We start from the raw sequence: 13931 nt of genomic DNA, 5'->3' as shown, positions 1-13931 counted from the left end.
GCCCGTAAAGGGCCCGTCGCCCCTCCTGAGTGGCGTCCAGTGAGTCGTTCACCTTGGACGCTTTCTGTTCCGCCCTCCTTTGCCGTCTGGCAGCTCGTTTCCTCTTCGGATAATTTAGAGCGGGCACACGAGTGTGAATCAATCGCTGTCGTCATGGAAACCGCAGCTGAAAGTAGCATGACAGTGTGCGCTTGCGTTGCTTAATGGTTGCTCGTTTTGTCTTTTGATTGTTTTGGTTGATGTTTTGTTACTTTGGCTAATTTGTTACTTTGGTTGCTCATTTAGTTTGTTACCGTGTTTGCTTAGTTGGTTTGTTACTTTTCTACTTGCTGCTTTTGCATCCGTCTCCCGCTCCGACCCCGCCGTGCGCTCACAAACATGATGGAGTGGACCGCAGATGTCGCTCCAGCACGGCGGGTGTCGGTCGACGCTATGGCGAGCAGGTACGCCGAGCGGGTGACGCACACACACTCGTGCTAATGACTTTTGCATGTGCAAAGTGGCCTCGATTTCCGACCAGCCGCATTCCACAAATAGATTTTGCAGAGTTGAGCCTTCATCTGAAATGAAATCTTCATCGCACAAAAATTAAGAATAACCTCTTACGTCATGGGAAAGCGACCCTGACGCCAAGTTGACATCGAGCGCGTCTTACTAAGCAACACTTGGTGTTCATTTTCTACAGTGCTTCTTGTTAGGGGGTCAAAGGTCAGCCAAGATTCCAAGCTGAGACTGCTCGATTGTGACACAAGTGGGGTTTCCATCTACCCGTTTTTATTCGAATTTTCATGAAATGCGAAAATATAACTGAATGGACACGCTAGAAATTCGAAAACAAGTTTTTACGCTAAGAGGGGGTGAATTTCGAAGCGAATCGAAAAAAGAAAAATGCTAATTTTGGCGATGGAAACAGGTTTTGCGAATAAACGCTGACAAGAACGGATACACGTGGCACGCTTTGACCGGATATGACGACACACGTACGTTTGCAGTCCCAAAGCAATGTCGATAAAGTATGTTTGGATGGACGACGAAACTGAAATCTTTTTGGAATCAATTAAAGAAGCGAATATTAATGCAATTTTAGATGGAAAACAGCAAAGAAGCGCGACAGTTTATCAAGAATTACAAAAGCAAACTCATACGACGTCGCTTCCTGTTTTTTTTTCTTCTTCTTTCAAATGACTGGTGGATCACATCTCTACGGTGTATAGCGCCACCTACAGCGGCGGAGGCCCCTCTCAATATTCGCAAAAGAAGAACAGATGGAAACGGGCAGAAGTCGCATGTCCGTTTTGCGCATTTTCAGTCAATTTGCTTAAAAAATTGGATGGAAAACTGACTACAGATGAACAAACCACGAGCACACCGTGATTGGTTTATTATTTTGATTGTAAGTGATTTGGTGGCACTTTATTACTTTGGTAGGCTTGGTAGATTGACTTAAGTATTAACTTGCTTTGTTGGTTATATCAGTTAGTTGGCTGGTTGCTTCCGTCGGTTGGTTCCTTGCTTTATTTTGTTACTTTGTTTGGTTGTGAGGTGGAAAAGCGCAATATAAATGAAGTACCATTTTTAATTTGTTACTTCAGTGAGCTGGTTGTTTGCTTAATTATTTTGTTACTTTGGTTGGAGGGCTTGGTTGGTTACTTTGGTCGATTCACGATTTCACTATATTCAATCTTATGGACTTTTTTCATGTATTTTATTTTATTTTATTATGAAACTTTTCTATGAGGGACTGAATGCGCACCTCACAACTCAGGCAACGCGGCCTCCACCAGCGCACACATGCACTCCATGCAGCTGCAACTCTATGTAAGAAGCCTTTATAGACTTTATACAAACGCACACGCACACACACACACACAGTTGTCGTAGCGAGCCACCTCTATAAAGATTATGCGTGTGTGTGCGTTTTTTTTTTTTATGAGCTGTGGCTTGATCCCATCCCTGCTGCAGCTCAAATCAGACCATCCAGCTGCTCTGGACCAGCTCACTGTGCATACACCTGCTGCACACGCACGCACGCACGCACACACACACACACACAACAATAACAACGGCATGCACACACGGCCCATCCATCAGCGCTACAGCCCGACCCCAGAGACATGCGCCTGTTGCTGCCGTCTGCGCATGTGTAGGAATGTATTCAACATGGACGACACCGGAGGTGGGCACGGAGGGCCGGAGTCCTGCAGGTTTTGGATGTTTCCCTTCTCCAACACGGCTGATATATGATCAGCTCACCATCTTGGAATCTGCTTGCGCTGGAAGTGAGAAACCTCCAAAACCTGCAGGCCCTCGAGGACCCCGATTGACATATACAATATTAAACGTAACAAAAACAACAAAAATACGACGTTTCTCTTAAAGTGTATTGCTTAAAAATCGGCCTTTTTCTAGCAAGCCAATCTACTCAGTAAAATGTGACTTTTAAACTGTCTTACGGGTTTCATAAGCTAACCACTGATTTATCCAACGAACACAAAGTAACACACACACACACACACATATACTCTGTGTCGTGTGTGCGCATGCGTGTGCGATGACCATATCTGCTTCAACAGCTGGGACCAACAGTTGCCCTTGTACACACATGAAAGGACAACTGTGTGTGTCTGTGTGTGTCTGTTTGTGCGTGCGTGCGTGTGTCAGACATGAAAGAGAAAGGCAGCTACAGGCCTCACTAACAACTATTCAGTGCCTCGTAAATCAGAGCTGCGACAATGTAGCACAACTATTGTGTGCCATTTTGTGTGTGTGTGTGTGTTTGTGTTACGGCTGTTATATGTAAAGGGAAACATACATACGCTTGTCACACGATCTTGGTGTGACATTATTCTGCTAAATTGTTGATTTGACTTGCTAAGCTACGCACACGCAAACAATAAAGATAGTATTCCCTGTTCTATGGTTATCATCACATTCTGGAGTTTTTTTTAAACGACATCACTATTTTTCCCTTTTTTTACTTTATCCTTGTAAAATTACAACTTTGTTGGAAAAATTGGACTTTATGTTTATTAAATACAGAATAAAGCCTTTTTTCCCCAAAATCTAAATTTGCAGTGTGAGGAGAAAAACATCACATATAACTTATTCAAAGTAAATTGTGTTATTTTATTATAATATAATTTAATATTTTTTAAAGTTGAAAATATAAGAGTGTTTTCTTTTTGCAACTCAAAGTGAAAAGACAATTTTGCACTTTACAATCAATGGCTAAAACCTGACAACAAACAAAGGCATCCTCGTTCGAAAATAAGTCGTAGCTTGAGGTGAACCGCCAGCAAAGCTGGTGGCCCGTACGCGAGCCCCGTCCGCACCCGCAACCTCACCTCAGCAGACATTTTTTTGCTGCCGTTTCCTCACTTGATCCAAACACACCGGCGGGCCTTTCCCTTCACATTTTACGCATGATATTTTATGAGTTAATATGCTGATGAGGAGCTGGCTGAACAAAAGATGACATTTTATCTGGTGTGAACCGGGTCAGGATCGCGAGGAGAGGCGGGCCCAACTGCAGCGTCAAAGTCCACAGGAGGCAAGGTCGGAAGTAGACCATTACAATGTCAATTTTCATGTTCAAATATTCAAAGAATCAGGTCATATTTATGGAGGGCAAAAACAACAACAACTCGATTTTCATTGTGTTTTCCAATGACCCTAAGGGGGAGAAGCCTGAGCTTGTGTGCAAGGTCAACAGGTTCCGACTAGATACAGTCCTCTTGAGAGACGTTGGACTCTCTTCCGCTCTGGAGTCGCCTCTATTGAGAGGTGTGGGCAACATTATTGTCTCTGGAAAACCATAACTACAATATTGTCTTTTTTTTCAATATAGAAAGTTACAAGAATGATGAGATCGTTTTTGGGGATTTTCAAACATTGTCAGTGTGGCTGGTATAAAGCATCGTCTTACGTCTCTCGGATTTATGTAAGCGCACATCAATTGCTTAAGGCATTATCATCGTCATCAGTTTTGTGGGATTCTGTTTCCGTGGCGACAATAGGTTGATACTGTATCACGCTGCTCTTAACACAACAATAGCTGACCAGCACACAATGGACACATTTGCATGTGGGACACAGACGAACATTAAGTCCACACAAAACATGTCTCAAGAAGCAGTTCCCTAAGGACTATTTTCTAAGTAGGCCATTTTCAGGGAATTCGAGGTCTTGTACTTGGGTTAGAAAAGAAGGAAAAACAATCTGCCCCTGACACCATTTCATACACTGAACACAAAATTGGGTGAACATGTCATATAGCATAACAAAAGTCTCGAGGGCCCATGCCCCAAATTATACAGGAAGTCGGCCATTTTGCTTTCAAGTATACATTTTCGCTCAAACTCAGAACTCTTATTTGTAATAATGTTGGAGGGGGCAGGGAGGGTCAGCCCCAAAGCTAGAACTGTTGAAACGAAATCAGCACAGGTTTCGCCGATTAACACAAAATTTGGTGGACGTGTTAATCTGTCATAATAGGACAAACAAACAGGAAGTCATCAAATTTGGTTCAAAGCGCTGCAATTTTGAGCGAATTCCAGGTTTGGTACTTTGCTGGAAAGTTACTGGGCGAGGGAAAAGTACAACAATTTCACCGATGGACAGAAAGGCAAGCAAAAGACTCAACGAGTCCAGAGCTTGAAACTGTACAGGAAGTCGGACATTTTGGTTTGAAGCTGACGTTTTGAGCTCCCGTAATTCTGTCACTTGCACTTTCGGGATTTGAGGCACAGTCTGAAGCCTTTGTTATTTTTTGCCGATGCCAACTAAATTAGGCGTAGCATCAAAGTTTGATGATTGTTTCAAAGATGAATTATTATTTCGTTCATGATCGGGTTATTATTGTCTCGACGTGTGTATTGAACTAGAATCATAGAATTCTGCAGTTACTTTTGTTTTTATGACTTCAAAGTAGTGCAATTGAGCGCTATAACAAACGTATGTAGAGTTTGAGGTCAATAGACAAGGTGTTGTGGATGTCCATTGTTTAGTGGGTCAGGCAAAGCGGGTCGCAGATGAAGCCCGCGGACAGAAGATCTTCAATTGCATTGCGCTCGCAACTCCAGACTCCAACCCGTGGAAACACAATCTCCAAGCTCTGTGTGCTTTCTCTATTTCAAGACAAACCAAGCGCTTCGGATTTCAGGAGATCGCCCCGAGGCTGCGGTCCACTCTGGAGCTCCGCAGCTCCTCCTTCGCAAATGGCAACATCACTTTGACCTTGTTTTGGTCCAATCCCTGAAGACACTTGCCTATAAAATAACCCCCAACCTGACGCAAGCACTTTCACCCAAGCCGGTCCAAGTGGTCACCTGTGCGAGGATACCACCTTCAGAGAGCGCAACGATGAAGATCCTTTTAACGCTTCTGTGCACGCTAGCGAGAAGTCGTTCGCTGTCTCTGTCCGACTGTGGCGGCGACGCCCGTCGTCCTCAGATGAACGACATCGCGGTGGAGTGCGGCACCACCGACATCGGCCTGGCCATCCAGATCTGCCCCGTCATCTACACGGGCTACAACGAGACCCTCCTCGTCCTCAACCACATGACGGGCCCGGAGTGCCTCGCCACCTTGGACGAGTCGGCGTCGCCGCCCGTGGCCCGCTTCCAGTTCCCGCTCAACAGCACGCACGCCTGCGGCAGCACCTTCCTCACCACCAGCTCGGCCGGCGCCGGCGTCTTCTCCGACTTCTCCAACATCCAGACGGTGAACGTCAGCGGCACGGTGCGCTCGGTGGACCTCACCAGCGGGACCATCACGTACAACGCCGAGCTCAAGTACTACTACTCCTGCGCCTACCCCTTAGAGTATCTGATCAACAACACGCAGATCGGCGTGTCGGCGTCCTCCGTCGCCATCCAGGACAACAACGGCAGCTTCCTCAGCACCCTGACCATGGAGCTCTTCCGGGACGCCGACTACACCGAGCCCTTGGTGATCCCCCAGCTGGGTCTGGAGCTCCGGACCGACGTCTACGTGGAGGTGAAGGCCACCAATCTGACGGGCCAGTACCACGTCCTGCTGGACCGTTGCTACGCGTCCGTCTCGCCTCTGCCGAGCAACTCCAGCTTCTTCAACCTGTTCGTGCCGTGCTCGCAGGACCGGCTCACCACCGTGCTGCAGAACGGCGAGAGCCAGAGCGCCCGCTTCCACTTCCCGGCGTTCCGCTTCATCGAGCAGCAAAACCAGACCATGTCCACGTACTACCTGCACTGCATCACCCGCTTGTGCGAGACCAGCACTTGCGCCACCTTCAAGCAGTGCAACAACCGCCGCAAGAAGAGGGAAGTGCTGGACGTCACCCAGCCGTACACCATCACCTCCCCCAAGCTCACCACCAAGACCGAGAGCAGCGAGTCCAAGGAGGAGACCCCGGAGGGCGGCGAGGGGGGCCCGGGCGACGACTCGGCCGTGGGCCTGGGCGTGGCCGTCGGCGTCCTGGCCTTGGCCTGCGCCGTCGCTTTCTGTGTGGCCGCCATCTTCTACAAGAAGCTCAGGAACTGATGAGGCCCCAAACGAACCAAAGTAGTAAATTCGCCTCCTCCACCTTGTCGTCTCTGGACGTCCATTAATGTCGTGTAGAATTGATCAAATTCAAAACAAAACGCTTTCGGTGTTCATGCATGTCTGCACTTTGGAAAAAAAAAATCATAGGGAAAGAAATGGTGTGAAATGTTTCACAAGATGCCAGAAACTGGTTTCTTTTTTTCATGTGGCTTTGTTGGGATGTTTTGAAAGTGAAATCAAAGTACCTTTCAAAGTATTATGTGACCATAATTTATTGAGAATATCTTTTTCCTAACCCCGAAACCCTGAAAACAAACCGGCCCTCACGCCTCAAACCTCTAACCTCAACCCGGATCCTGTGGCGTCTCCCGAACCTGAGCCATTAACTGCAGCAGGACAAAACGGATGTCATATAATTTCTCATCATGTATGAAATAAAAAAATAAAGCAAGCGTGTGCTCTTTTTTTTTTAGTGCAGCAACAAAACATGCCTGCTGTGCTGTTTTGTTCTTTCTTACACACAACGACCAAGCGTGACGTGTGTCCGACTCACGGCCACACTCAGGCAGGCCCACCATAAACAATAAGGCGGCCATTTGGAATGATTTGGGTCAACATCCAAAAACACAAAGTCGAGAAAACAACTGGAAAAGACAAGAAAAAACAACAACTTTAACAACTTTTTAAAAAATACATTATTAAAAAAACATAAAAAAAAAAAAATACAACTATTTGTAAAGGTATTATAAAGAAATATAAGACTAGTTTCAAATTTTAAACGTGAAAAAACTAATGACAGATTTTACACATTTTTCTCAAAAATATTTTTAGATATAATTATAATAATAATAATTAATAATAATTAAACAACTGTTGTTCTATAAGTATCTGCCATAAAATATTATTTAAAAAAAAGAAGACTATATATACATACACATATATATAATTAACATAAAATGAAAAATAGACTTAAAAATGAAATGTACTGTATATGTTCTGTAGATTTCTATAAAAACATTTCATTTGATATCGAAAAAAATAGGACCCTTTGTCTTCCGCTGGGGTTAGGTTCCCAAAAATGGCCGCAATAAATGAAATCTGCAAAGGAGTTAGCTTTATGTTTTACATTTATTATAAATGTTTTAAGGCTCGAACCCCTTCACGACAGTTTATGCACTTTTCTTATCGAGATATTTACATTTTCTCACATTTCTCTCTTGTTTAAACATTCTCAATGTTCAAACCTTCATACATTTTAATAAAATAGATAATTACTGTAAAAAAAATGCATGCAAAATCTTACTAAAAAAATCCGCCAAAAGTGAACCGTGTTATAGCGAGGGAACACTATACTATATAAAATATGTCTCTTTTTCTCAAAAAATAGGTTTTCTCATAATGGACCTTGCATTTTTTTCTTGCTGTTTTGACTTTCTCTTCCCAATTTCCAAGTTAGCAGCATTCTAGTTAGTAGGTGGAAGGAGTCCGAAGGCCCCGAATCCCCTCAGCGTGCCTAATAAGTTCCTGAAACCCCCCCAGTGAGCTGGCGGGCCTCCTGCGCACTCGTTGTCGTTGGAATTAGACGGCGGAAAGACTCGACACCTTGACGGGGGCGTCTGACGTCTTTTTGCCTGACCCCCGACCCCTCCTCGGACCACTTTGGACCGGCGGTGCCCGCGCCGCATCCGTCGGTCCCGATAAGCGGGAATTGAGCGAGCGGCGAGGTCATACTTCACGGGCCGGAATCCGGCAATGACAGGCCTCTCCCCGCGGACCGATAAACACGGAGCACTCACTCAGCGCCGGCCGCGCTGACAACACCAGACCGCAAGAGACGAGGCCAGGCGGGAAATAATGGACCGCCGAAGCTTTATTAAGTGGACAGTGGCATACAAGCATCAAAAGAAACGATGCACGAGCAACTTTTTTCTTGGTTACTATTTAATGATGTAACTTGAGGTTATTTAATACAACTGTATATGGAATTAAAATGTACATAATAGAGATGCCGTTAAAAACGGGACTCCAAATCGGAATTTTTGGATGCAAGTCAGAACGGCTCAATGTATTTTTTAGAGCGTGGGGGCAATGTTCCAAGAAAAAAAAACTCGCAAAATTGCGACTTTATAAAGTGGCAAATTTGTGAGAAAAATACTTATAAATGTGCGACTTTATAAGGTGGTGCTTTGCGAAGGTCCACACACGGAGGATAAAGCGTTTAAGTGCATTTGTTAAATGTATATGCATTTGTACATTTATGTTTCCAGAATTATTATTTACACATTCATACATTTTTGTATTTTTCTGAACAAGTCGCTAAGTTGATGTGTCGAATCTGCTGCTCTCCGTCTCCGTCATTTACCTATGGTATGCTCGCTTCTGATTGGTTAGTGTTAGTCAGCTGATCGGGGATCAGGAAGTGTTGTCGCTCGAGCTGCCGCGTATGACGAGTAAAGTTTCAATGAAGAATAAATCCGTCTCCATCCTGCCTTTTCATTTTAGAAATGGTGTCCCATTAACCACCGACCAATCCTCACATTAGGCTAGAGCTACGCTACGTGTATTTCTCGTCTGAGTTTTTTTCTTGGAATATTAATCATTTAAAAAAAATTACATGTGACCCAAATGCGCCGTTGTACATTGCAGTTTGTCGTGTGTATCGCCCCACAGGATGTTTGTATGACAACATTCCGATGCGTCTTGTAAGCATGCTGCGTTCAAGCGTGAAACCTGCGAGTGTATGGGAATATTTGTGCGGCGAATTGACTTTAAACTGCGGGTTTACGGGAGACGAAATACCCAGGTTAGCTTAGCGCTAGCTAGCAGCTGGTACGACACAATGTGGATGGATTTAAACTGGACCAAAAGAACCCCCTTGCGGGGCGTTAGTCAGGGTACAACAAGTAAGTTACTTTAAAATCTTTCCGGCTGCGTTAGCGTTAGCGTGTACACTCCGATATGTCTTCAAGAAAGTCAACATCAGGCTTTGTAAAGCATTTTGTAGATAAAGCACGATATAAGCGCACTCCATTTACCATTAAGATCAAGATGATTTTTGTATTTTTTGAACTATGAAGTGTTTTTTTTGGCAAAAGTACAATTAGTAACCCATTCGAGTTGATTCAGAACTTGTTTGTTCATGTCAACATGAAGAGGGAACTTGGATTTTGAGAGTCCAAGCTCCAATGTACTGTATATATATAAAAAAAACAAAAAACAATAATTTTTAAATAGTTTAAAAAAAAAGCCCTCCCAATGTTGATTATTCTTGTTTAAAAAAATCGGAAACATTTTTATGTGAATATCCGACTTTTTTTTTAAACCTTAAAATGGTTTTCTTTTCATATTACCAATTTACTTTCACCATTTCACGTTACTAAACAAATTTTTATATTTACAATATTTTGACTTTATTCTTGAAAGAGGAAAATGTCTTCTTTTTTTATGTCAAAACAAGAATGAGATTTGTTTCGAGAAAAACTGAGATCATGTCGATTATATTTTTCTAAGATGGAAAAGTAGTTTCTCTAAAAATGCGTATTTGTCCCAAGAAAAAGTCATAGTTTTGTTTGCTGGAAAAAAGGGCCATCTTTTTTTTTTCGTAGCTACTTCTATGTTTTATTTGGGGAAGCATATTTTCAGGTATATTTTTTGAAGTGGAATTTTTAAAGAATAATTGTCTTGGGGGTTGTCCAAGAACAACGTCCGACTTTCCACATACATATTGATGATATTGACACATGACAATAACGGCACGTAAAGATATCCGCCCCAATCCAAAAAGCTCTCCAAAATGTTGCTACTCGTCGCCACCCTGTCCGTTGGCTCGTATGATTCCTGGCCACACATCATCGCTGGCTTGGATGACATCACTTCCACTATTTCACACACACAAGCGGGCGATGACACGCACAATTTGGCCTCGGCCTTCAACATCATGTTACCATTACACGCCTCACTTCTGATGTGCGTGTGCGTGTTTTTACCTCCGGAAGGCGGCACACCTGAGCCCCGTGCCGCCGGCCGGCACTACATCACCGGGTGGGGGGGGGGGGGGGGGGTGCGAGTTGTCGTGTTCTCCATGTGTGGCGTGTCCTCGTCTCTCTCGTGCGTGTTCCTAAATCTTGGTCAGGCTTGCAAGCGTGTTGTGTTTTACGTGCGCAGCAGGAAGAAACCGGAGCAGCTTTGAGACTCAGCTGGAAGGCAAACAATCCAGCAGTTAGTCAAATGCGCCGGTGAGGTCGGAGCATCGGGTCAGACACAAAAAAATGTGCTTTCTAAATAAACCTTTCATATTTTCCATTGACGGCGATATGGATTGTATTAAGTACACCGTACTGGCCTCACAGACCGCATCAGACACAACTTGACAATTTATTATTATTATTTTTTTACATGAACAGGAAGCTGTCTTCTCGTGCCGAGTCGCGCGCTCTCTCTTAAAGGGGCAGCGCCTTCTTAAAAGGTAAAATAATTGGTGGTGATAAAAATTGGAACGATCGCAAAATTTACGTGATGACGTAATCCGTAACATCCTACGTCTTCGTGTCCATTTGGACATACACGCGTCGTTCGCTGCTGCATGAAAACAATGTCGGAACGTGTGAGGCTGTGAGCACACAGGAAAGCAGGAGCCCAAATTCGAACCCCTGACCTCTGAACTGTGAGGCAAAATCAAATACACTCAAATGCATTAAAGGTGCTGAATAATGAAAACATACATAGTACAATAAAAAGATAACCCATCCCTCCCCATGGTCATGCCCACACACACACGCACGCACGCACACACACACGCAAACCACAACATGGCAGGGCATAGAAAAAACCCGAGTCCTGCTATCCAGTCGTCGACGTGCAATATTGTTTTTCAAGACACTTAGTTTGGCTTTGTTTTTTCAACAAAGGCTTCATTTTAATTTATTTGTGTTCGTTTTAGTACTAGTTTTAGTTCGTTTGTTTCTTTTAACGGGTTCTTGCGTGCACGCAAGATTAAATGTGCCGATGATGTCGCACAGTAGGCTTAAGTCAACCGCAATCCCCAAACAACTCTTGGACTGTAAAAAGCGGCTGAGCAGAAATCCAAACATTTCAAATCCACCCCAAAAGCTCATGTTGGAAATAAACTGACAAAGAGCAAAACCAAGGACATACCGTATAACACGTGACCTTGTTAAACAAAATTGACGACTTTTTCCTCTTCAACATGCAACTTTTTTTTCTTGGGGAGGAAAATAGAGAGGGAGAGCGAAACCCTAAACCTGCTTGGAGAGCAAAACACCAGCGGTGACCTTCAACTTGCCGGACCAGGACGCTCATTGCGGGCAACGAGGCGCTTACTTGGCAACGACAGGCCCCTCCCACCCGACATGCTGCTGCACGCAAAAACACACATGCTAGCGGTAGCAAAAACAGGCCACAACGCACGCAAATGAAGGCGGCGATGTCGTGGAAGGAGACGATTGAGAAGAAGAAGCGACGGTTGCCAGAGCGGCGTGAGACACGGCCTTGTCCGCACATAAACACCTGACACACAAAACCATCCGCGCTAACAACATGATGGCGGCGGGCGCCTATTTTTAACCCCTTTCATTTCCACGTCTCATCTGTCGCCTTTATTTCGGGCACACGCACAAACGCGAGGGTGCCGGGTTACATCCAGCAAAGAAGCGCAAGGGGCAGCGATGCACGATAACGCTATTTTCAACCGATACCCACGAACCAATCATTTACAAAGTGCCGATGTCGACAGCCGATAAGTAAGCCGGTATTTGTTTGCAAAATTCACTTGAATACAAATATTTCAAGTCCTACTATATTATCTTGTTTATCTGAATGAAGTCAAATTTGCCGATAATTGTCGGCCGATTTCTTTATGATCGGATTTATCCGTACAACTACTCGGCCTTCCGTCAACTTGAAACGTGGACGTAAAACTCATTTGCGTTCTTTTTTTCCCGCCGGCTGGAGTGTCCGCGGCGTCGTGTTTTTGGCCGTTGGTGCGGGACAAAGTCAATCATCCGTCTGAGGACGGGGGCGAGGTCGCTCTTTGACAAAAGGATCAAGCCGGATCCGACGGCTTTAGCGCTGTGAGCCCTTGAGAGGACCATAAACGTCAGCGGGATATTTACGGTGCCGTAATGATGCACGCATCTGCTAACGACATCAGCCGGAGGATGGAGGACCTTTTCCTTTTCATTTGTGTTGTGCTGACCTGAAATCCAGTTGCACCCCCCCCCCCCCCCAAAAACACACACACTGCCCCCCTCCTTCCCTCAGCCTGCCGTATCCATGAAGCTCCAATCTACTCCACAGCCGTGCACTCAACCGACGGCACTGCGTGCACTGCAAAACCAAAAGTGGACCGGCCGTGTCAAGGTCAAGGCGACGCACAAGCGTTACAAGCGCCGGCCCACCTCAACTGTTCTACTCAAGAGCAGCACGGCCCTGGAACCGACAGTCAGATAGATTCTATCACACGCGCACAAAGGTGTCCTTGCACAAGTAAACGCACACACCAGGGTTATCGTAGTTTTGGAATTTTCATTATAATTAATTTCCTTTTGAGTTTTTTTTTAATGAGTTTAAATTAGTTTTCTGAGTGAGTTTGTTAGTTTGTATTAGTTGTAGTATTTTCTAAAGTGCTTCATTTTAGTTTAGTTTTCATAAATTTGTTTTAACAAAAAACAAACATGATTTTTAAAACAAACATTCAAATATGCTCTTAAAGTCTTGTTAGTTGAGGGAGCGAGCTTATCCAAACAGCTAAACTTTCAACAACCAATTTCCCGGGTGTGTAGTGAAGTTGTCTATTGTGAAACGGCAGAAAGAAATACAAAATACAAAAACGTCTGCATTTACATACATATGAGTTATCATAGATATCAACAAAATTAGCCTTATGCTAGCAATTAGCGACATCGAATTAGCATTAGCGCTTAGCATTTTAAGTCAACAAAACGTCATCTAAAATTCACCCTACATATATATACATCTTTCATGTTCATTACAGAGACACAGTTGTCTTATAGATTACTTACAGACGATGCTTGAACAAGAATGAACCCAAATATTTGCGTGAGGTTGTCTGCTCGTTTCAGTTCAGTTCAGACGCACTTCCTGTTTCGGACTTCTTCTACTACTATTGTTCACACAAGCGCAAGTAACGTTTGCAACCGCTAGGTGTCGCACAAAAACACAATTTACAAACTTCAACACTGCTTCTAAAGTTTGATGTTCTCTTTCCATCAATAGCTTGCAAAGTTGCCAACTTCAAATTTAGACTTGTGACTTAAATTCATGTTGAGAAGTAACAAAATAGGCTAAAAAGTGTGTCCATTTTTAACAAATAAAGATAGGCTATACAGTATGCAAACATACTTCTTCTTTTTTTCAATTTATGAATCAAA

The 13931-nt window shown here is 44.0% G+C and overlaps 1 protein-coding gene and 1 long non-coding RNA gene across 4 annotated transcripts in view; one reads left to right on the top strand and one right to left on the bottom strand.

Moving 5' to 3' along the window:
- The window catches only part of LOC147165086 (uncharacterized), a 30035-nt gene extending 16376 nt beyond the window's left edge, over positions 1 to 13659 (bottom strand). For 2 of the 3 annotated variants that reach the window (XR_015096740.1, XR_015096742.1), the window contains exons 1-2: positions 13563 to 13659; positions 10509 to 10718 (exon numbers count right to left, since the gene is read on the bottom strand). This is a non-coding gene — a long non-coding RNA (uncharacterized LOC147165086). Of the gene's footprint in view, positions 1 to 10110; positions 10401 to 10508; positions 10719 to 13562 lie in introns of those variants that run through there. The other variant, XR_015096741.1, reaches the window with a different exon arrangement.
- LOC147165087 (zona pellucida-like domain-containing protein 1) lies at positions 5362 to 6519 on the top strand. The gene has a single exon (XM_086091865.1). The coding sequence runs from the start codon at positions 5362 to 5364 to the stop codon at positions 6517 to 6519; it is 1158 nt and encodes a 385-aa protein (XP_085947991.1).
- Positions 13660 to 13931: the final 272 nt, after the last annotated feature.

The sequence above is a fragment of the Leptonotus elevatus genome, chromosome 12 (assembly GCF_054856555.1).
Source record: "Leptonotus elevatus isolate MCC_2025b chromosome 12, RoL_Lele_1.0, whole genome shotgun sequence".
NCBI classification, from domain to species: Eukaryota; Metazoa; Chordata; class Actinopteri; order Syngnathiformes; family Syngnathidae; genus Leptonotus; species Leptonotus elevatus.
This window is presented reverse-complemented; position numbering and strand designations above follow the sequence as displayed.